This window comes from Rhinopithecus bieti, unplaced genomic scaffold, assembly GCF_001698545.2.
Source record: "Rhinopithecus bieti isolate Rb0 unplaced genomic scaffold, ASM169854v2 scaffold_947, whole genome shotgun sequence".
Taxonomy (NCBI): domain Eukaryota; kingdom Metazoa; phylum Chordata; class Mammalia; order Primates; family Cercopithecidae; genus Rhinopithecus; species Rhinopithecus bieti.
The window spans coordinates 6,469,836-6,495,445 of NW_016803664.1; the positions used below are offsets into that span (position 1 = coordinate 6,469,836).

The 25,610-nt window shown below is 35.8% G+C and overlaps 1 protein-coding gene across 1 annotated transcript in view; it reads left to right on the forward strand.

Moving 5' to 3' along the window:
* The window catches only part of ANK2 (ankyrin 2), a 241,025-nt gene that overhangs the window by 167,004 nt on the left and 48,411 nt on the right, over positions 1 to 25,610 (forward strand). The window contains 7 exon segments of the mRNA XM_017847754.1: positions 379 to 523; positions 6,832 to 6,934; positions 7,640 to 7,743; positions 19,640 to 19,864; positions 21,369 to 21,467; positions 22,450 to 22,604; positions 24,910 to 25,121. Of these exon segments, the coding sequence (XP_017703243.1) occupies positions 379 to 523; positions 6,832 to 6,934; positions 7,640 to 7,743; positions 19,640 to 19,864; positions 21,369 to 21,467; positions 22,450 to 22,604; positions 24,910 to 25,121 (1,043 nt within the window).

Sequence of the window (25,610 nt, forward strand, 5' to 3'; positions counted from 1 at the left end):
AAACTCATATTTTTTTCTGAAAGTAATGTAGGCTTAATCCTAAAGCAGACTATGCCTATGTTTTGATAAATCTATAATTAGAATTCATCTTAGAAGTTTTTTCTCCTAGAAGTAAACAACAAGGGATATCCAAACTTAATATTAAAAGAATTAAAATTCAAGTGATTCTTCTTGGTAAGTACTAAGAAAATGAATCAAATGTTGTTTCTCTAAGTTTTAGCACTGTATAGTTGTTTGCTGGTGTTCTGTGTTCTAGTGTGCAGTGAAGTTTCATCAATATCAAGGCAATGATGTTGATGCATTTCACAATCATGATCATATTTTGTAGTTGACATACATTCAGCAAATAATCCTGCTTTTTCCTCTGATTGTTTCAAGGTGATGACACAATGACTGGTGATGGGGGAGAATACCTTAGGCCTGAGGACCTAAAAGAACTGGGTGATGACTCACTACCCAGCAGTCAGTTCCTGGATGGTATGAATTACCTGCGATACAGCTTGGAGGGAGGACGATCTGACAGGTATCTTGTAAAGCTTATACTTGATGTCAGCCAGAAATATCTGCAACATATTTTTTATGATGATGATAAAAATGTAGATGCAATTATTGAGCATTTCATAGGTACTTTGTTAATCTCAGCATTTAGAATATTATGTTATTTCATTGTCTAACAATTTTAAGATATGCCCATTTTAAAGAACAGAAAACTGAGGCCTAGAGAGATAAAATAACTTGGTAAAATCAAACAACTAGTAAGAAGCAAAACCATCATAAATAAGAGCTCTCATCATGTAAATGTGGCGTTTTTCATCACTGGCCACTTTTTTTCTCAAATTAAAAGAACAATTTTGCCTTATAGACATACTGAGCGGCATCACGGACACTTTGAATACTCTCCTGCCCCCACTTTTTTGTTAGGAACATAGTTTCTGTGAATAAAATATGTTGTGCGGCTGAATTAAGACATACATTCAGACATGGATGCAGCTGGAAACCATCATTCTCAGCAAACTATCTCAAGAACAGAAAACCAAACACCGCATGTTCTCACTCATAGGTGGGAATTGAACAATGAGATCACTTGGACACGGGAAAGGGAACATCACACACCAGGGCCAATTATGGGGAAGGGGGAGTGGGAAGGGATGGCATTGGGAGTTATACCTGATGTAACTGACGAGTTGATGGGTGCTGACAAGTTAATGGGTGCAGCACACCAACATGGCACATGTATACATATGTAACAAACCTGCACGTTGTGTACATGTACCCTATAACTTAAAGTATAATATTAATAAAAATAAATAAATAAATAAAGTTTTATTGAAATAAAAAAAAAAATACATTCAGGACAAAACTGCCTGAAACTGACTTTTCATGAAAAAGAATCCGAACAGAATCCCATGACAGCCTGGATACAAGAAACAATCGGAGCAAAATCTGAGGGATCCCAGCGTTAATAGATAAATCTGGGAGGTTTATATAAGATTCTGAGATATATAATCAGTGTTACTTTTTGTTATTATTAACTAGTACAACTGGCACTTTTTTGTGTGTGCAAGTTAGGTAATGACATTCTGTGGTTCCTCATCGAAAGTATGACTGATAAGTTAGGCTTGAATATGGATGTCGTAGCTGGGTGCAGTGGCACATACCTGTAGTCTCAGCTACTTGGGAGGCTGAGGTTGGAGGATCACTTGAGCCCCAGAACTCAAGTCCAGCCTGGGCAACATAGCAAGACACTCTCTTAAGACAAAAAAAAAAAAAGAATAAGTTTGTCCATGTAGTGTAATGTGTTCTGCTAATCAATAATCTCAGGTTTATAGTTTTAAAGTTGGTACTATTGTAAGCTCTTTTATGAACATCTGGCATACAGTCTAAGAAATAAATACCTTAAAGAGTAATGAAGTCTAAGTGCATAATTAGCAAAAACAAACTTTTCTTGGGCTTTTTCCTTGAGCACCAATGCCCCTTCCACTATCTTTTTTTTTTTCTTTAGCAAGATAGGCTTGCTAACTTCATAGCCTAATGAGATGGGAGAGGACATAAGCTAGTGGTACACATAGAGTGCCACTGAAACCCTGAGGCTCTAGCTTCCTGGAGCAGATGAAACCAAACTGAGACCAAATGATGAGTAACAATGATGAGGAAAAGTGGGGAGGGCGTTTGAAGCCTTAACAAGGTCTTGAGCAAAAGCTCGCAGGGTGTATGGGAAAAAAGGGAGTGCAGTGTTGCTGGAGTGTAAGTGTGGAGGACGGGAATTATATTTGCATAGCAGGTGGATCCTTCTGCCAGTGAGAAAGAGGATGAATTTTAAAGGAGAGTTTCAAAGGGCTAAACCTGGAGATTGCAACCATTCTGAGAAGCAATTGTGCTTGTATTAACTGCAGGTGTCATGAGAGGACTAGCACTCTAACCTTGGTGATAGTCATGGAGAGAATTTCAGAAATAAAAAATTTGAGAGTTTTTTGAGACATGTGTAGGAGGCAAAACTAGTCAGATTTCATGATGAATTTCATGAGTTAGGTGAAGAAGCGGAAGGAGATTAAATTGACTCCTTGGCTTCAATAACTCAGATAAAGGGTGCTTCCAGAAGGAGGAACCCCTCTAGAGTTCCATAAGCTGTCTTGATACATTGGTAGATTTGGACTTTATACTCTGAGATTCTTAAAAGATTTCAAATTTGAATAAAGTATAATGTTTATGGCGTTATGCAAATTAATGATAATCTATGAATAGTCATATTACTGTCAACAATAAAGCTTCTGTTTTTTGCATGGTCTCCCTTATTAAGAATAAGTACTTGATTTGATCTGTTTTTCTTCTTTCAAAGTACTTAGGTTGAGGAAGAATTTAGAATAATACTTTCTATAAAACAGGATGGATGGCTTGAATGCTCCTACTTAAACTCAATACTTTTCAGCACATAAGGTCAGGGGACATGAAGCAAACAAGATATACTGTGTTCTCCAGGTCTCCACTTGCATTTCTAGATCACTAGATGTAGTCACCATTTCCAAAATAGAATTACAGGCAGCATCTCATTTTCATGGTCTTCTTTTATTTTTAGTTTTGCTTAGGCAATTCAATATAAGTTACCTTTTCTCAGTGACCATTTTTTCCTTTGCACTGTTTCTTTATTTGAATTGCTTTCACTAGCACCATGCCCAGGTAGGTATTAACAGAGCATGGAAACAAGCCCTTCCTAGATTTATCCACGTTTCCCTGCTCACTGCTCAACCTGCGTGTGTGTGTTGCCAGGGGGTGCTTATATTCTAGAATTATGGATTTATTCTAAAATAAATATTTTTATGTATTAAACTGAATAACTAGCTGAGCTAGAAGAGTTGAATATATTACTAAAATGAAAATCTGTGACATGACCCAAGTATGGCTTTGTTTCAACAATCACAGCTACACCTGTGGTTGATAACACATTAGCGCGGTTTCCCCCAAACAACCCCAATTAGCCTATGTGTAGTTGGAGAAGATAGAAAAAATATTCTGATGCCTAAAATATGCATAGATATGGAAGAATTCAAATACATACAATTTAATGTACAGTAAATACAACGAAGTTATTAGTTGGATTTTGTGTCTGTTTTATTGTAGCTTACAAATTAAAAATGCTTTCCAAATTCAATGTAAAATACTAAATAACAACAAACCACAGCGGCTTCTTCATGTTTTAAAGCAAATTTATTGAAAATTGTGGATTTCTACTTGTTCAGTAAAGTTTGCCACTCCATTAATTGAATGTTTAATAAATACTACAGTTTACCAAGATAGTAATTATCATACTTTTCAATAAAATTACACTTTCATACCATCTATTGTGTGTCCATAAAGCAGTTGTACCATAGTAAAATAAAAAGTATAAGTTAAGACCATAACAAAACCCCTAGCACATCCCCTAGTTGAACAGCAAGTAAAATTTTATACTTCTATGGCTATGTTATTATACATTTATTAACTGAATAGCAGAACCATTGACTTAATGAAAAATTGGCAACTGTATTGGAAAATATTTAAACTTGTTTTTAATGTCTTAAATCAGAGCGAACAATTTCTGATCCAAGGGCTTACATTATTCCAGACCTTTGTCATGCCAGTTATATTTTAGTGAGAATAATTCTTTAGTTATTATTATTTTAGAGAGAATTTTTTTTTTAGAGAGAATAACTTCTCTGGTGTTGGAATAGTCCATCTTTATTTCATTTAAGTAGATTATACAACATCATTTTTTAGAAAGCAGTTAGAAATGACACACATTGATTAAACAACCAATTAGTATTTCAGAAGGCGTAAGTAAGTAGAGGAAGCTAGAATACAACCCATAGAAAGGTAGAGACACTCCGATATATGGTTTTGACCTATTCATTGTTGTTCCCTCTCTGTCCAACTTTTCTCACTCTCTGTGTACATATCCTAATATCTTTCTCTCTCTACTCTAATCAATTTTTTGTAGTTATATATCACTTGGTCTCCTTCTTTCTCTTCTTATCCCTCTGTATTTCTTTCCTGTTGGGGTTTTAGGAAAGATAAAAAAAAAAAAAAAAAAAAAAAAAACACCAACACCTCTCTATTCCTCTCAGTACAAAACCAATTGAGAGATAGACTCAGGTATCAACTAAATGGATATCAGAATTTCACTTGTATGATTGATATACTGATTGCAAAGTGTGACTCTATTTTCATAGCCCAGTGGGCTCTTTAATACCACATTCCTGAAATAGACAGAGTTGTCTACTTAGCCATAGTCACTCCTTGAGAACGGCAATTGAGACCTGATTCATTCTTTCAAAGTTTAGACCTTTGCAATCTGGCAGCCACGTCACAAGGTTTTATTTGAGGTACCATTATTTACCATTCAGTTTGTTCTCATTCAAGCTAAATTTTCATTTTCCCTTTGAGACTGGTGTTTCTGCTATTCCAGAAGACAGTTGAGCCCATAGACAAGCCATATTAGAAATAGAAGAGGTTGGCTCCTCTACTGTTTTCCCTTCCTTGGCCAAATTCAAAACAAAGGTGAATAGAATTTAAGAGTTGCTGATCTAGTGCCACCTGGTACAAAACACATCCAAGTGGATCTTGGCTATCTCTGTGATTTACAGCAGGAAAAAAAAATTATCCATTCCACCAACTGAGACAAGCTTTTGCTGAGATTAACCCTTTTCCCAATAATCTAAACCCCCATCAAAAGCTAAATGTAAAACCATCTGTAATATAAGTAGCCTCCAAATGCTGGAGCTAAAACTCTTGATGAAATTTCTAAGGCTCTGTCAAGAGCCTCAATCTTCTCCAAGAGTCTACATAACATAAAATAGTTAATTCTCAAGTTATATTTAGATTTTGTTTTATTATAAACACAGATTTATATATGTGTAAACACAAGGATCAGACAACCAACTCTTTTTATTCATGTCATTTATCCTTTAAGACTTTTTTTTGGAATATACCTACATGTAAAATAAGAAGGAGGAGGTCCTGGATTACTATGAATTACCTGCAAAGTGATGATTTCCTCAAAGATAATTGATGCGGTCTATATTGACACCTCGTAGATATGATAGTACATGGTTTACAAAATTAAATATACTTGCAAAATGAAGATTGTTTATACTAACAAATATGCTAATTTAACATTTAGTCCATAATTCTACAGTGCTTCACTGGCCAAACACCTACTAGCTAAAAGTAAATGAAAGTTTGCTTTTATAAATATTGTGAAAGCTTGCGTATCTCTTTTTTTCCCTTTTGGGCTTTGGGCTAATACTCTGAACACAGATCTTTAATACTTGAACTACAGTGTATAAAATATAACTTATTTAAGATATCAATCTGTCATCTGATTTTACAAACTGATTTAAAAGGAATGAGATTGCATCTATGCAAGTGTCAAGTTTTACCTGTTACATTTGAGTATGTAATTTAGAACTTTGAAATTTAGATTTTTCAAAAATATAATGCATGGTTTATCAAGGCCTAAATCCCATTTTGAAGCCAAACCTCATTTTTGGTCAGTGGCCATTGGCAATTTGTCTTTGTGCTGGCAGGTGTGTCTGTGTTCTGGGCTGGAGCTTAGAAACGGTTTCTTGTGCTCATGCATCTCATCACCACGGCAACCAACACTCTGGTGCCTCACTCACCACACACAGGACATGCAAAGGGGACAGTGCTCTAGTTTGAAATAATAGCATTGTTGGAGTCACCAGAGACAAACAAGAGGAACTCCACTTCCGCAGGAAGCATGCATCTGGCCACAGTTCATTTCACTCTGTACCTTCCAGGGGAATGCACCAACATTCAGTCATTCACAGTTTAGAGAGGAGGAAAAAGAGGCATGGAGAGAGAATGGAAAATAATGAGCAAAAATGAAACTGGGCTTTCATTTTGTTCTTCTCTCTGAGGGCTGTCTACTTTCCTCCTAATATTTTTCTTAGTTGCAGGGAGATTAACATTTAACACAGATTTAAGCAATCTATCCTGGAATTATTTCCTGTGTGAATTTCTTGTACTGGCAGTAATAAACTACAATTGCTGGTTTCAAACATTTCTGGGAAGAAAATGAATCAGATTAGGAGTATCAAATTTTAACTTCTGGATTCCCTTGTGCTCTTGCCATTGAGTGGTAGGAGCCTGTCAAAGGATGTGTTAGTTCAGCTGTTGGACAAAAAGGTAGGACAACACAGAGACTTGTGTCCCCCTGGAAGTTGCGCTGTTAGCTAATAGCACGCTTTTTTCACTCTCCTGCTCGGCTCATCATTTTGTCATCCCAACCCTTCTACCGCTGTTGGTATATGCCATGGCCTCCTGCCAACCTACCAGCCTTCGATCCTTCAGTTCCGACAGGTCTCACACTCTGAGCCATGCCTCCTACCTGAGGGACAGTGCCGTGATGGATGACTCAGTTGTGATTCCCAGTCACCAGGTATGTGACATTTTGCCTTCATGTCTTTGCTTTCTGGAGAGCTTTTTAACATTATTGGATGCTAGAAATGGCCTGAGAAAGTGTTTAATCCCCCCAAAATCATTCTTAATTCAGTTGACAAGCTAGCATAAGAGATTTGAGGGTTTTCCTAAAACATGAAAAATGTTCACTAGATTTTTTCAATGAGCAGTGTTTTCTGAAAAGCATACTGCTTATTTCTTCAGCTATACTGAATTCTTCTGTGGAGATTATATATGAACATTATATTTTTAAAATAAAATCTCCATTAAAGGAAAAAGTGAGGTAGGATGCATTTAAGGTATAAGATGAATGGTAAATGTTAAGTTATATCTTTCAATATTTAAAATTGTTAGCTATGAGAAAGGCTTAAAGTTTATTCTGGAATATTTTAATTTTAGTTATGATTTTATCACTTTTGGTGGATTGGGTATAGGGAAATAGATGGATACCTACTCTCTTCAAAGACAATTACGTGAATGTAATCTTATATAATCTATTTAAATAATGTAGTTTAAAAGAGAATGCATTTTAAAGGATTCATTGTAAATACATTGGTTTTTTATTTTTAAGTGGAAGTTTTCTAGGTTATACCACTTTCCAGTGATGCCACTTTTTGTATTTTGCTATATTTTACTTTAATTGAAGCAAAGTGTTTTTATTCAATCCAGTGTTCTTTGTGTTTAGGTGTCAACTCTAGCCAAGGAGGCAGAAAGGAATTCTTATCGCCTAAGCTGGGGCACTGAGAACTTAGACAACGTGGCTCTTTCTTCCAGTCCTATTCATTCAGGGTGAGTAAATCAATATTATGTATCCTGATCAAGAGGTAAAAAGAGATGGGAGTGAAACTAACAGCTTTGTCCAGTAGCTTTAGCTGGTGGCTAGCTTTACAGTGGAGGTGCCCTTTGTTTAAACTTGTAAATAACATTGCTTTATCCACCATGGACTCTATATCTACACCAACAAACCAGCAAAAAAGATTGAATTCAGCATTAAAAAAAACTGACTATTGTTTTAGAACAACTAGTAGAATTGCGTCAAAGAGTTTGCTACCTAACTGGAATATACTGGTGGCCTTCCTGCTATTCACATACTGTCTTTAAGACATCTTAAAAAGAGGGGCTGAATCATTTGATTTCTAGAAAGTTTCTGTTTATTAGGATTAACTGATTAGTTCAATGAAATAAATGCCTTTCTCAGATACTAATGCATTTAAAATAATGTTACAGAAGCTTAAATCACACAAATATAAGGAGGAGTTTATATATTGTTTGAAGTAGGGATATAAACAAAAAGGGAATTTGAATGCAACTAGTCAGGTTCTCAGTTATCTTTTTAAAGTTATTCAGAGAGTATACATGCCACTGTTGAAGCAATGCTGCCTGTTTTTATTAACTCATTAAAAAATAGGAGTTTGAGTCATACTTTCAAACATACTTAAAGTTGTTCTTAAGGTGTTCAATTATGTGGAATATAAATTCCTTAAGGAGTTTTAAATTGTAACACTCTTCCAGTTTCTTCCTTACATATTAGTAGTTGGCAATAATATAGTAATATCATAATTATATGTAAAATTTCTATTTTATTTAATTATTTTAAGCCATATTTATATTCTATATATCAAAATGCAATATTTTGGTTTTAATTATTATCCTCAAATCCTTGTCCATAAATCCCAGAACTATTTTGAAAAGTAGATTCTTTCTTATTTTATTATTCTAAAATATTCTTTATTCAGGAAAGAGTTCCAAGATATTTTAGTTAAAAATTTTAGACTTCTTCAACTAATCGTATACTAAGTAAAGGTTCATACAATAACATCAGTTATATAGTTATTGAAAACAATCCTAATACTCTTTTCCTTATTAAATAAGTAGAGACTAGTTCCTGATACAAGATTTATTCATGAGAATAAAAAACACATTATGTTTCATTCAAATTTACTTACTTTTTTTTTTTAAAAGTTATAAGTTACTCAAAACATACAACATTACATTCTGCTAATGAACTTCTTCACAGTGGTGAGTAAGAAGGAAAAGAGACCTGGATGTAGAGTATTGTAGGATCATAGATAAGAATCTAGAAATCATAATGAGGTTTTTAAAGCTCATATGCAGCCTACGAAGTGATGAGATGGTTTTAGGTAAAATTTAATTGACTAATAATAACTGAATTTACAAAAGAATCAGTGCATGGCAATACTTCAGTTTTCAAAATAAATCATTTATATTTTGAAAAAGGAACTTTTAAAAGAAGTTCTTTCATTACTGAAGGGCAGTAAAATAGTCTAAGTACCTCAATTACAGCCCAATTGTGTACAACTAGATACACCTATAAGTAATTATGGTGCATTACTTATGATGAACCAACAGCATCCAGTAGTTAAAGATTATGTGTTAAGATAAAGATCTTTAAATCCATAGTCTTTAATAAACCAGTTTTCCTATGAATCTCAAGCATTTAATACTGACTCTGGATAATTCTCAATTTTTGCTGCGCATTAGAATCATCTAGGAGCTTTAAAAAATACTAGTGCCAGCCAGGCGCAGTGGCTCACACCTATAATCCCAGCACTCTGGGAGGCCGAGGTGGATGGATCATGAGGTCAGGGGTTTGAGACCAACCTGAATAACATGGTGAAACCCCATCTCTACTAAAAATACAAAAAGTAGCCGCGTGTGGTGATGCATGCCTGTAATCCCAGCTACTCAGGAGGGTGTGGCAGGAGAATCACTCGAACCCGGGAGGTGATGGTTACAGTGAGCCTAGACTGCACCACTGCACTCCAGCCTGGGTGACAGAGTGAGACTCCATCTCCAAAAAAAAAAAAAAAAAAAAAAAAAACTAGTGCCCAGGCCTCAACCCAGACCAATTCTTTGGAGGCCTGGCATTGATACTTTCTACAAGCACCAATAGTACAGATGTTTTATATAAACTATTAGGAAAAACTTTGCTCAATAAGGCTTTGATTATTAGAGAGACCTAGTTAATTAAGGTATACCTGGTTCTCTCAAATGTTCTTTATTTCTTCTATTTACTTATGTATTCATTCTTCACACATTTGTGTAATTCTGCAAAGTACCTGACATTGTGCCAGGTACTAAGAAAAAAGCTAAGTAACATCTAGCCCCTGCCTTTAGGAAACACACTATATGTTGTTATTTAAAGTTAGAAGACACTTAATCTGTAAAGAGAGAGAAACATGGTGGTTAATAGTGTGCTTTGGAGTCAGACCTATCAGAATTAAATCCTGTCACTGACACTCATATGTGACATCAGGCACAAAGTTATATAAAAATCTCTGAATTTCAGTTTCCATATCTATAAGACGAGTGTTACATTATTGATCACATAGGGGAGCTTTAATAACTAAATGCTTTTTAAATAATTAGCACTTTGCCTGGAAATAATAAGTGCTCAGTAGATTATAGCTATTAGTATTGTGTACAATCCCCATACACATGTTCCAGATCTTTCACAAATTGCAAATCAGTTAAGCAAAATGTATTATGACTCCTCTAAATGGCAGCATCAATGTGGTTCAATTCACAATAGTAATGTTTGACTTACTGTTATTTTTAATCAGGCAGATTATGCTCTATTAGTGTCTCCAGTGTTTGAACAAACACAATGCATTTGATGACTCTAACAGAATGGGTTATTACTATTGAAAGCTCAATGATTCTGAGTGTCCTGGTATTTGAAAGCTACCACAATATTAATGTATATGAGTAACACTCATCATACCATGTCATGCGGCAAGATTTTTTTGTAATTTTATTCATTATACACCAGGTTCCTAAATAGTAGCTTTCATTTATTTTTTGAAAAACTTAGTTTCTCTTTAATTAATTGGGCGGATTCATAAGCCACTGCAAGATCTACCCAAAATATAAGAAAAAAGAAAAAAAAAAAGGAGACAAAGTCTTACACCGTCACCCAGACTGGAGTGCGATGGCACAATCTTGGCTCACTGCAACCTCCACCTCCCAGTTCAAGTGGTTCTCCTGCCTCAGCCTCCCGAATAGTTGGTACTATAGGCGTGCACCACCATGCCCGGCTAATTTTTTGTATTTTTGGTAGAGACAGCGTTCACCATGTTAGCCAGGCTGATCTGGAACACTTGACCTCAGGTGATTCACCTGCCTCGGCATCACAAAGTGTTGGGATTACAGGCATGAACCCCCATGCCCAGCCAAAAAACAGATATTTTGATAGAGGTGATAATAAAGTTAACTTTTTATGCACATGCCACTGATTTGTACATATAATGTTCTTTTAAACTTAATAAAGGGATTTTACATTAATAGAAGACACCGTTTCTACCAACAAGCATTATTGGTGATTTTATTTTACCTCTACTTTATGTTTCCAATGATGAATGTTCATGACTAGAGAACAATAGGTATCAGTGATTAAAAAATCAGTATCAGTGTTAAAAAACCTGTTCTGCTCAATACACACAGCACATACCTGACAAAAGAAAGACTAATATTTGCTGTTTATTTTAAAGTGTTGTCTTCACATTTGCAATGACTCTGATCAACAGTTATTTCTAGTATCCTAGTCATGATCATAACAACATAATCTTGGGCAAGAATTTTAATTTTACAATTCTTCTTCATTTCATAAGTGCATAAGGAATTAGAAGATGTAAGGCACAATTCTTAGCAGTAGCTAGCTTTGTAAGTCTTCTTAAATATTGTTATTCCAAAGGACTTTAGTTTTTGTAGTCTTTTAATTACAGTCAAATGCCAACAATTAAATGTCAATTCATTAAAATGTCCTACTAGTCTTACATTAACTTGAGGTCTATAAGGTGGTCTTTTAAAGAATTTCTTTTCATAAAACATGTTGAAGGCAATTTTGTTGTTTACCTAAAATTGCTCCAAAATACAGTATATTTTAAAATCATCTTGAAGATATTCTCTCAAATAATGGGATATTTGAAATGCAAGGAAGTCAAGGCTCTCACTTGACAATATTAATGTTTATCTAATATGTACGGCAGTTAAGTTAGTTATTCATGTATTTTACAACACCCTAGGTGTTTTCTTTTTTTTTTTTTTTATTGAGACGGAGTCTCGCTCTGTCACTCAGGCTGGAGTGCAGTGGCCGGATCTCAGCTCACTGCAAGCTCCGCCTCCCGGGTTTACGCCATTCTCCTGCCTCAGCCTCCCGAGTAGCTGGGACTACAGGCGCCCGCCACCTCGCCCGGCTAGTTTTTTGTATTTTAGTAGAGACGGGGTTTCACCATATTAGCCAGGATGGTCTCGATCTCCTGACCTTGTGATCCGCCCGTCTCGGCCTCCCAAAGTGCTGGGATTACAGGCTTGAGCCACCGCGCCCGGCCGGTGTTTTCTTTAGATACATGAAGGTAAATTCTTTTAGATGAAGAAAGTTTTCTCATAACAAGTAGCAAAACAAGTGTTTAGTAAGGTTGGATTTCTGGTCCATTAAGCATGTATACTTTTGTATGTCATTAGAGTTGAAAACACAAGAGAATCTTGTGAAAGCTTATGGAGGGTTTTACGGAAGAACAGACTCAGGTAGAAAAGGAGTGAAAGGTAGAACTATAATGTGGGATTAGACATTATGACCAATGAGGAGGACAGCAATCTCTAAAGCAGGACGTAAAGTATTGACAGAAGCACCAAGACTTTGTTTGCATAGTTTTTTTTTTTTTGCTATACTCTGGTAGGTAATTGATATTACCTACCCTGTCTTATGGTTTATGCTACTGTTTGTTGTTGATCTATGCTTTAAATTGTACCTTTTCTTTTTGCATTTCTTCTGTGATAGCCCAAAAAGTTATTATCATTAGTTTTAAAGTATTAAATGTATGAAACAAAAACTTTTGCATCAAAACTGTATTCATCAAATCAAAGACTTTATGTTTTTCATCATAATAACCCTTCATGTTTCTGTAGCTTCTTGGACACTCAGACTTTGTTAAATGCCCTCACAAGCCAATGTTGACCAAGGTTACAAACCCATATCCAGTGATTTTATAACATCTCCAGTTCCCTAAACTGGGAGTTGCCACAAAGCCCCCATACCTTGCTCTTCTTGAGCTATATCTCATTTGGATTTCCATTTGTTTTCAATGAATACTGTATTGGTGTATAAATGATAAATCACTTCTGATTTCGTTCCTTATATTTCACTTTATCCGTTCCTTCTCTCTGCTAAAGTATCTATTCTGTTGCAGCCGCGCCTCTCCATGTCTTGATCGTGACAACAGCAGGTGAACTACTGCATAATTCTTTCTCTGAACATGTTGCCTATTCCTCTCCCCCTTTTGCCATCTCCTTCTACGTATTCCTTGCCTCAGGATGCTTTAGTGTGAAGATACCTAGCCAAAGAGATACAAAGATTGATGTTCTCCAAATTGTGGCTATTGCTGAATTCCCCTTTCTCTGTGATGAAGAGAAAGTGGTATTTTTAATTTCAGTGGAGATAAAGTGAGGCTGTTGCAGACTTTCTGTGGACTGCCTGTCTTGGTCATGGGTCTCCACATCTCCAGCTTCTTTTGTGAGAAAAAGTGCTACATAGAGATGAAAAATGTTGTTCCCCACAATTATGCAAATTGGTTGAGCTATTTTAAGGTTTTATTAAAGGTTATGATTTTAAGTGGCACTTAGCAGAGGGTTTTTTTGTTGTTCAGGTTTTATTTTAAGTACCATATTCTAGGTGAGGCAAAGGCGGAAAGTGTATTAATAGTGCATTTCCTTGCTAGTACTGCTATAAATGCAACCATTTGATATTTTAGAAATTGTAATGCAGAATGACTCTAGTCAGTGTTCTGAAGATACCCATTATTCTGTTATTTATTTAAAGTTATTTTTAAAGGTTCTTATTAGACTGCTAATTATAGTATTTTTATTATACAGTCATCCATTATGGTACTACAAATTATCAGTCTATAAAAAATACAGTTTTATATTTTATTTTGAAAACTTTTATATACATCCTTATACTTTTTCTCAAATGCACGCTATTGTCTTTCCATACGTGAACACAGTGGTTGATAAATAATTATTTGGTGATTGTAACAAATTTGAACCACTTTTTTCAAGCCATATCCAAGCAATTTTTAAGTTTATAGAATTTGGAGGATTAGGAAGGAATTAAGGGAATTACAGAGGAGAAAGAGCTCATGCTATGGTTTTTCTCACAGTACCTCAGAAATCAGATTTAATCTGAGGCCCTCTTGCTATGTATATGAGGATCACTGAAGCACTCTGATGATTTTTTTTTCCTGTTCTTTCAACTAACTCTGAATGCTGCAATTTCCTCCCCATTCCCATCCCATGGTCCTCAATGAATTAAAAATAAAACTAAAGGAGTAGTAACTTTGGGAGTGGAGGATGTAGTCCTCAAAAGACTGGATCATGGTTTTCTGCTGCCTCCTCTGAAGCATGTACTGTTTAGCTAATCAAATTGTGTATTTGTAGGCAAGTCATCTGCATAATAATGGTTGCTTTCGCTTTTATTCTTTTTAAATTGTGATAACATTGTATCTCACAATTTAGAAAACTTTTAAGAGTTTCTACTTTGCATGATTGCTGAATTTCATTTGGAGAGTAAGAGATGCAATCAAAGCTGAGTGTTACATGATATTTTTTATATGCACAGTCTTAAGTCAATGTTTAGTGCAGTGTGTATACACATTTTCTGCAAAACAGCTGTTTTAACCATAAAGCAAAAATAATATATATTTCCTGAAGTAATAGGAGTTTATTTTCCAATTAGGAATTCTTTCAGAGCATCTGAAGTGAAAGATTTAAGTAGATTTCCTAACCTAGTTAACAGTAAGCTGTGCATATAATTTCAATACTGGAAGGCAACTTGGAGTCTATTTAGTAGAAGTCTCCCATTTTATGGATAAGAAAACTGAAACCTAAAGACGTTAGTGACTTACCTGAGGTTACAACATTAATTCAAGATAGAGATATATCTAGACCCAGGGAAGATCACGGTACTTGTTGCATTCTCCTGTGCTTCGTGATAATAGTATTTTTATATCTTATTTAAGTAAACTTCATAAACGAATACAAACTTCATCATCATATTAAACTACTTAGCATAGTTCCAGGCTCATTGTAGGTACTCAATAAAGGTTAGTTTCCCCATTTATTTTTCAAGTGGTATATTGTATTATTTTAAAGATATTTAAAATACATAAAATCCTATAAGTGTAGAGAAAGGAAAATGATAGGAACAAGCATTTGTTGAATTCTGTATGCTTTACCCACACAAGATTTCTCACCATAACCTTAAGTGGTAACAGGATTATTTTTCATTGCCAGGTGAGGCTTCAATCTTAAAGCTCATAGATGACAGGCAGAGCCATCAATCCCTATTACCACCTTCTCTAAACATATTTAATTATATGTTTTTACTTCAATTATTTTCATCTCCAAATGTTTATAGGGATTATGTTGTCCCATTTTAATCTCCTGCAAACATGAGAAAATCATATTGATTCAGTCAACTCTAGTATGTGAATGACGCATCTCGCGACTCACACCTTCTAACCTTTCTCATTTTCCTGTGGTACATAAAAGTACGTTTGCTTACAGTTTGTTTTTTGCTTATTTGCAGTTGTGTTTTACGTGGTAGAATACCTGTCTCCTAACTCTACTACCTGTCCAAATAGTGGTGCTTTTGAGTATTCTAATATTTTTAATGAAAATGCTCAGATGCTTACTTAATTTTATATTATCAACTATTGGGATTAACTGATAAGCATACTGACTATTGTCAGTAGACTTTTCATCAGCACCTAGCTATAAACTTGAGTTATTTTTCCTATTCCTTCTTATTTAAAGAAAAGACTTCTTTTATTATGCAATTCTGTAAATTTAGCATTTTTCTCAGTTGTTTGGCAATTGCATTATTTGAGTCTAATTTGTTTAGAGTATTTTCATGCTAGATTTTATCAACAGTTTTACTCATTTTGGCTATTAATATTTAGCTTTTTCATATCTTCCAATATTTTAATTTCTTTCTTGACATCTTTCTGTTTTACTTTCTTCTCTCTCTTCCCTTTCTCTTCTAAAGAAAATTTCCTCACTACGGCTTGGTGGGTTTTTTTTTGGTTTGTGTCTCTTCCTTTAGTTACTTGATAAAAACATGAAGCCTTGTTTTCTTTAAAAATTTAATTTAGGCTGGGCCTGGTGGCTCATACCTGTAATCCCAGCACTTTGGAAGTCCAAGGCAGGAGGATTGCTTGAGCCTAGGAGTTCAAAACCAGCCTGAGTAACATAGGGAGACCCCATCTCTGAAAACAAACAAACAAACATTAGCCAGGTGCAGTGATGCTGCCTGTATTCCCAGCTACTCGGGAGGCTGACATGGGAGAATCGCTTGAGCCCCGAAGATCGAGATTACAGTGTGCTATGATAACACCACTACACTCTAGCCTGGGTAATAGAGTGAGACCCTATCTCAAGGAAAACAAAAATTGTTTTTTCTCTGAATTATGTATATTGGCACCTTAATTTTTCCAATTTGCTTTGGATTTTTGTGCAATACTTAAATATCACTTTTCAGATTTACAATGACACAGAGATACTTATAGGTAAATTTATCTGCTTGCAGCTTCAGGCTTTAAGTGCTTTTATTTTGATTTTCCCATTTTTGGTCTTTCTTCATATAATTTTCACTTCTATTAAAATGGTTTATTTTGTTGAATTCAAACTTCTGGTTTTTGCTTACTCTCATTTTCTACCAGTCCTCTATCAAAGGAAATCAATTTATTAGGTCTCTCTCTATATATTAGAGCAGGAATAAGCCTGTAGAAGAATATTTAACATTAAGGATAGTCATTCTCAACTGCTTTCCTACATCTGAATATAGTGATTTGAATGAATTCTGACTGCTCTGATTGTCCAGAGACTAAAGAATTACATTTTCTCCTATGTTAGCCTTAGATATAAGTATATACAGCTCCTCACATCTTGCCCTTTTCACTGTGTTGTACATTCGCTTATTCAACAGTTATTTATTGACTGCCTGCTAAGTGCTCCATCCACACTGTGCCAGGCTCTAGAGGACACAGGAAGAAATATGGAGAACATGCTCACTGTTATTATGGCACTTTTATGGCTCCTATGTGTGGACTTAGTCATTTCTCAGTGACCAGGAAAGTAAGCAGTTCCAAGTAATGACAAAACCATCATGTGACATCTGGGACTTAGACCATAAACTTTTTGGCAGTAGCTGCTATGTCTTTACTTTCTGTATCCTCAGTTCTTAGCAGGGCACTTGACACTTAATAGAAGGTTAACAAATATTGCATGAAAAGGAGCATAGAAATGGAAATATAGAGCAAGTGAGAACAAAAAGAGGGTTTCAAGAGACACAGTCAATGACACAATCAGGGCAAGTAATCTAACCGGTAGTTACTTAAACATTGTTACAGTCAGGAACTTAGCTACTTCAATTCATCTTTAGAGAATGGGCCACCAGAAGATACTCTACATGTTCTTTGATCCAGGCTCCATGTTATATAGGCCATAAGCCATCAATGGAGTAAGTGTAGTGGAGAAGTTATAGCACACAACATGAGTGTGGAAACATCTTAAATGCCTTCAAAGGTATAAATAGTACTGAGGATTGATAACATTAAGCAGATGTATTATAATAATTACCTACTAGATTTGAGTTCCTGTCTGTGCACCAATGGAGGCAGTAACCAAAAGATGAAAAAAAAAAAAAGGAAATATTAATCTTAATCATCAGTGAGTCAAAAATATTGCAATGAATTTGGAAGCAGCACTAGTTTAAACTTGTCACTTTTGCTACTTTTTTACAAAACCAATCTAAGTGTCCTACTCAAATAAGAACAATAAAATGTAAAGGAAAACTTTATATCTGTCTAGAAGTGTTACCAGTGTTTTCATTCTTTTGAGCAACAAATAGTTCATTTATAAGTCAAATGAAAAGAAAATTTTAAAGAATTCATACTTGAAGACTAGTAATAAGAAAAGTGGCAAATATTTTCTCATTATGTTTTGGTAAAGACCAGAAACATCAACACTTCAGTACTGAACTGTTGATTGTACTTCCTAGTTTTTACTCCTTCCTGAAAACTTAAGCGGACTAGATATGAATGGAAGGTCTAGCCTGGCCCCTGCATGTGGGAAGGACTGTGCTGCCTCTTGTGGTCTCATCCTGCATGACGTGCTTCAGACAGGCACTCTGGGCTCCTTCGCACCCATTTTTATTACTAGCAACAGGATTTCTGTTTAATGGCATGTTTAATGAGTTGTGTGTTCTGCTTTGAAGAAGATGCTAAGATATTTTTCTTCATTTATCTAAAAAATAACATAAATGTTTTGTGTTTATATCCCATAACTTACTTTGATAAAATACCTTTCAAATGTTTTAAATGTTGTCATGGAGGCAATATCTAGGTGGGACAAATCCAGTTGGTTCTATGCTGAGCAGATTATAAGCGGAGCCATGATACACCTATATGTTGCTTTCTTCTTCCCATTTTGGTGTAAAGATCTTGCAAATGCAATGAAAATTTGAAAAGACACTAATGTAATTTGTGAAAGAGCATACACAGTTTGTATGTCTTTGTATACGTGTACACAACACTTAGGTTGCCGTGCTGTTTAATTTTTGCTCCTTGACACAGTAAGTGCCTGGGAGACTTTAATGAGTGTTAATACTAACCAAATAACAAGCATTCAAATTAACCTGAATCAGGATCTACTAAGACCATCCCCAAGGAAACAACTTCAAAGTTAAGACAAACCCATTCTCTTGGTACACTTAAACAAACCAAGTCGTCCTGGATTATAGTTCTCCTTTTTCATGAACAATTAGCCTAGAAGAAAAGGAGAAAAATTAATAGGGATGCTGTTAACATTTCTAAATTATTAGCTATAATTTTTACATTCAATTTATTACAGTTTGAGAAAAATCATGATACAGATGATATGGATATCCTCCATCTGCATGAGCCCAGGGTTTCCCACGCCTGAAATTTCACTTCAAAAATGGTGTATGGAGGGGTCTACTTGTTCCCTATCCACCTGCTCTTTGTTTAAATTAGAATGGTGTGGCAGAGAGATTCCTACTCAATAAGTAAAAAAGTACATTTTAACCAGCAAATTGGTTCAATTCAAAACATTTAATTATTTTGCTTTTCTCCTCCTTTAGAATATAATCAGTTAAAAATCTACATCCTGGGTAAGATGATGTTGGAACAGGATGCAGAAAAACTGCAATTTGGTCTTTGCTCTCTGCTTTGTCCTTGTATTATTTCAACATGTAGACTTTTCAGGATATACACGTAAGGAAGCAGAAGTCTTTCCATTTATAACAAAAGGAAACTTGTCAATTGTTCTTTATGTAATTTCATTCCATTTTCCTTCAAAATCAATTAGGCTTATTTTTAATTTACAGTTTATATTGAATATCACCATTGTCAGCAAAATTCGAATTCTTCTCTACAGATTAAAATAATATAAAATTAGAATAACAAGAAAACAGACTTAAAGGCATTGGTATAAAATAAAACCCTTTTAAAAGAAAGCATTTTACCACCATGCATTTAAATAAAAAAGAGAGATTTTGAGACAAAGCATTATGAAAACAACTTGACAAAGCTTGTTCATCTGCCCCCAATATTTCAAAACATATCTAATCTTCTATTTTAATTTTTAGTTTCCTGGTTAGTTTTATGGTGGATGCTCGAGGTGGTGCTATGCGAGGATGCAGACACAATGGGCTCCGGATCATTATTCCACCTCGGAAATGTACTGCTCCAACACGAGTCACCTGTCGACTGGTCAAGCGCCACAGACTGGCAACAATGCCTCCAATGGTGGAAGGAGAAGGCCTGGCCAGTCGCCTGATCGAAGTTGGACCTTCTGGTGCTCAGTTCCTTGGGTAAGGGTTTCTGATAAACCTCCCACTTAGTCACCGATGAGCTTGTGTCCTCTACATGAAATCACTAGGATGGAATGGAAAAAGGTACGTCAAACCATTTTGAAAGAGGATCGGCACCAGTGAAATTTTTAAAATTGGAAGTAGCACCTCAATGCTTGACTCCACTTACACGCCTCTTATTTTAAGGCATTAATGAGTTAAATATTCAGGTTGAATACCACTTCTTCATTTTGGATGTAATAATAGCTGCCAGACCCCCAATGTGAAGAACTAATATTTTAGCCGATGATAGGTATTTTTTTTCTCATCTGAGAATTAAGTGGTAAAGTCACAAAGAAAAAATTCTGCTCTGTTCCAAACATAAATGTAAATTCTCATGTAGTTATGAAACAGAATCATTATCCTTACTTTGGAAAGCAATGTTGCCTTTACAGAATACCTACAAATTTAATCAATGTTTTTTTTTTTTTCAGCTATCAAAATTGCTACCTTGAGCCTTATCATTACATTGGCTATTCAGTCACAGTTTATATTAAGACAAATACATCAAGACTAACTTCCACCATGCTCATTTTGGCAATTTTGAGCAGCATTTAGCATTTCTTCTTTCTTCTGTTTGTTGGTACGGCTGCTGTTATATTAAGTGGCATTTCAATGTGCCAAGAAATGAATAGCTACAGCTGAAATTAACAAAAGGATGAAGTTTTGGTGGGGGACAAGTTTCAAAATATTTTGAAACAAATCAATTGTATTTAAGTCTTGGTGCTTGAAATACTGGGAGAAAATCCTAATAATCGTGAACTCTTTTACTTTGCCGATGTCATGCTGGGAAGAGGATTTCTTGCTTTAGAACTCAGGAAGTGTTCTAAAGCTTTGTAATTTGGACCAAACTATTAGCAGATTGCTCCAAATTATGTTCACACACCTGAAAAGAGGTGTGTTTATATTTCCCAATTATAGCAACCACCTCTCATGTTCTCCAATCAGACAGACCAGAGCTTTACAAGGAGCCTGTGAAGTTCTGGGTTGCATCAGAAAATGCCATTATGTTTGGAGTAATTCCCCAATGATTCTTTTCATATTCTTTGTCAGACCCTGTTCCCCTCATGCTCAGGTAGTTTAGGCTTTTTAATAATCTTCAGATCTGTTGGGGAATATTCATGAAAACATCTGGCCTCTGTACAAGGCAGAGTTTTCATCATATTCCCAACAGCTTGTCTTTCTTGTGGAGCATTTTTACCCCCTTTTTGACTAGTGCCCTGGCGGTGAACCTAATTAGGGACAGACCGGACAGCTAAGTGCTCTCCTTGCACAGACGCGCCTCCATTGCACACTCTGGGTCTCGGTTCCTTGCTCTTTGTGACCAATGGAGGGGGCAGAACCAAACGCAGTGTGAAACCAAAGTTCACCCTGTGGATCAGCTGGCGACGCTGGGGTTCTGTGGAAAACAATACCTGAAGCTTACCTATGTTCTTTCTTTCACTGCTGCTTTGGATGTACTCAGTAAACTTCACCTGCCAACGGCTCCTCCCCCACTTAATGAGGGAGAAAGTTTGGTCAGCCGCATTCTTCAGCTGGGGCCTCCTGGAACCAAATTCCTTGGGTAGGAGTGACTTAAAACAAATTGATGGCTGCTGGCCCCCCATTCTTCTCCTTCTTCTGCAATATGATTTCTCTTTTTTGTCATTGTGCCCATGACATGTCCCTCTCTATGATTTAAATTCTGTATAACCTATCTTTAGTGGACCATTCTGACCCTTGTGGTATGTGACTTTTATTTTTGAGTGATGTTTTTATATCTTTCCCCTTAAAGTGCTGTGACCTTCATTTTCGTTTAAGCATGAGATCTGCCTAGTTGTACTATGTGCTAGTTATGATGTTGTTATGATGAATTTGGAGTCTGTATCAAAGCAACCTGGACCCAAAGATCAAAACCCTCTATATATTTTGAGAACGAATGTGACCTAAAAATAATAGGGCAGTGCATGCTCTGGATCCTGAATATAATAGGCATTGGACACAATTGGGCTGTCTGCTGAGGGGCTCAATTAGGGCCACGCTGTGTACACATGCCTATTGTTTCCTTGAATGAAGAAAATATAAACAAAAACCATGAGTGCATGGCTCTTTAGTTCACAAGTAGTCAACTTTCTGACATCTCCTCATTTACGACACATCAAATTATGCAATGTGTGAGCCATTTTCCTCTTAAACCATTTCGTCATTTTGCACCTTGTCGGAAATGTTTTAGGAGATTGGCAGACATCATAGATATGCATGTACGTTTCTTTTGGTTAAATGTGTTCTACTTACATTTATCAAAGGAGAAGTTCCAGAATGCCACATGCACTCACAGGGAAACATTATTTGGCTTAAGATAGCAGCATGTACCTGAGGATTGGTGCCCCCGAGGTGGAGTGCTACTGTGTGACCATCTGCTAGCCTGTGGGCTTCAGGGGATGGCCCACTATGTCCCTGTCCCCAGCAAAAGAAGAATTCCAGGTCACTTTGCAACAGAGTCGAGGTGCTTGTCTTGCTCTTGGTTAGCTCCTGTCCACACTGAATGTTCTGCATTGCTATGTCAGGCCTGTGATCGTGGAGATCCCTCACTTTGCGGCCCTTCGAGGAAAGGAAAGGGAACTGGTGGTCCTGCGCAGTGAGAATGGGGACAGCTGGAAAGAGCATTTCTGTGACTACACTGAAGATGAGTTGAATGAAATTCTTAACGGCATGGATGAAGGTACTCTCAGATGAAGCGTTTTAAAAAAATCTAAACTGGAAGCATGAAAATGATTCATTTCTTTCTTATGACCTAGGGGTGTGTGTGTGTGTGTGTGTGTGTGTGTGTGTGTGTGTCCCGTGTGGTATTTTACTACAGCAGGTAATCTGCTTTGCTCCTGTAATGATGGGTTGGAATGCACAATACTTTTGCTTAATCTTACTCCTGTTACATTCAGGAAAATAAAAGCCTTTAAGATATCAAACATCTCATTAAAGAGATGCAGCATGCTTCCATTTTTAGTGTAAACTTGAGCCGAAAATGAGATAGAATAGACATTGTTGTTTCATAACTAAATGAACTGATACTAGATAATAAATCCATGATTTAAAAAAATGCCTAACTTGAAACATTAGATATTTAAGATACTGATAAAAAGTGTTAAGCTATTCTGTTGGAAAACTTACATCTACCCATAACTAGTACGTTATAGAATACTATAATTTTTAAACTTTCTATTATTAAGGGGGTAGGAAAATTAAGTTCATTAAATCTTCTACCTATAATTCAAACAGGGAGTTAGCCAGGGTTGAACTGCATACACACACATACACATCTAGTTTAGGAACTTAGTTTTCCATTAGAACTTCAATCGCTGTAAATCTCAAATCTGTCTTGGGCTATACAAGGTTGTAATAATTCAGTATGAAAAGAGGAAAACAGCTCTTATAGTTTGCACAGAGAAAAGGTCCTAGTCCTAGTAGTAGAATTCACATTCAGCTTTAAGTAACTACAGAAATAGGGCAAGTTCTTTGCTTGCATGCCAGGAACATACCAAGTTTTGTATAGAGCTAGACACTTAAGAGCAAGTATAGCTGTTTATCAAGTTCTTGAGTCTTCTGGCACTAGTTTCAGATATGGCTCATGGATAGGAAAGAGTAGCCTGACCATAGCTTCTTTACTATTTCTTTCTACATCCTACCAAGGTTTGAATAAGAATAGAGGCCCTTATCCAAGGGGTGGATGGAGGAAGAAATTATGCCCTCTAGATGTGTTAAGTCAGTATCTTCTAAGCAAAGTAAAAAGATCAGATTTTTTATTAACAAAAATTGTTCCCTACAATATTTAGCTGCTTCTACTTCTTGGAACCATTCCTTTTGCTGACATTTAGGTTTCGGATATTTTCCTCTGGGGTATTTACCTATCAATAACACTGTCAGTGAGCATTGGCATCGTGCCCTTGGATGGGGGCCCACTCTTTAACTTTATTTATTTTAAATGAGCTTTCTACATGGGTATTAATAGAAAGTTAATAGATTAATCTATTAATAGAAAGTTAAAGATTTGTGTATGTCTGGAAATTTTAAAAATAAATATAGGCTAGTATTTGCCAGTGCATCAGTCTTCAATCATGTGTAATCAGATCCTGGGACTTTTTACTTTTACTATCTAGCTATGCCCAATAGTCAAGAAAAACATAGTTGCTATTCCTGCCTCTATAATGAATTGTAAATGATTTCTAAAAATGAACAACTTTCCATCACCTGTTAAAATTCAGTGATCCACATAGTACAAATTTTCTACATTTACACTAGTTTGATTTTTTTTTTGTTTTGCCCTGAATATCTACACTAATGCAATTTATAAAGAGCCCATGATCCCATCCTCTTGATGTTAAATTATATATTTGAAAAGTTAATGGCATCAGGGGAATATTGAAACCCTGAATTTATAATCACTGATTTTTTTTTAATATCCACAGTGAGTATTTCAGACACAACCCTTCTACTGGAGTAAACACATAAACATAAATCTTACTCTTCCAAGATAGATTTTATTCCTGCACTATTCCCCTGAAAACCCAAAGGGCTATGTTACTTCTTAAAACCACAATAACTTGGCTTTGAGCTAACTTTTAAATTTGCAAAGAAAAGGAGTCCAGAAGCAACTTCCTCTCCATCACGTGAACCAGGAATAGAGCAGGTTCATTTCATTCCATATTTGCCCTCATGTCCCTCATTTCAAAGGTGGCCCTGCAATGCTGCACCTAGAACTAAATGTTTATCTTTCTCAGTGACCTGGAAAGTCCTGATTTTCACAAAGAAAGGAAACATGCAAGCTAAATACTGGCAGATCTTGAAATACTGCAATTTTTTGTTTTCTGGTGTTGTTAGGATAGCCTTGCTTTTTAAATTTTCCTGTTGTTTCAAAAAATGTGTTTTGCTGGCACTTCTGTTTGTTATTAACCAAGTCAATGAGTTGGCTAGAATGCTGTCAGATGGAAATCTTTGCCTTATGAATGAAGGTGGGTCATTTCTTGTCTCAGTACTGGATAGCCCAGAAGACCTAGAAAAGAAACGAATCTGCCGCATCATCACCCGAGACTTCCCACAGTACTTTGCAGTGGTGTCTCGTATCAAACAGGACAGCAATCTCATTGGCCCAGAAGGAGGTGTGCTGAGCAGCACAGTGGTGCCCCAGGTGCAAGCTGTCTTCCCAGAGGGGGCACTCACCAAGCGGATCCGTGTAGGCCTGCAGGTATGCCCATGTTAGAGGCAAATGATCCTAACAGGATTGTATTCTAATGATTAAAAATTAGCTTTGTCGAGGACTGTTACCCTTGATTTATAATCATACCAAAAAGGAAGGTAGTGTTACTAGTAGAGCTAAAGTCAAAATCCATGTTTATTGGTTACTAATCTATTTAAAAATTCAACTTATATTTGGACAATTAACCAAAATTAATCTCTAGCTATAAATGTTTTCTTCTTGTAAAGAAAAAAAAAAAGAAAAGAAAAGAAATTAGCTTTTAAATGAGAAATAAATTGTTAAAGAATCAGATTATTCCTGGTAAGCAAGAGCTGCCATCAGAGATCGTGGATCTTAGAAAATTTTATATGAGTGCTTGGTAATAATACTGAACTTATGATTGCCATATTTGATGTCCACCAAGCTTATTTATAAGATAAAAAATAAAATAATACTTTGGGTAAGAAATTTGAAATTAAATATAATGATTCATTCTAT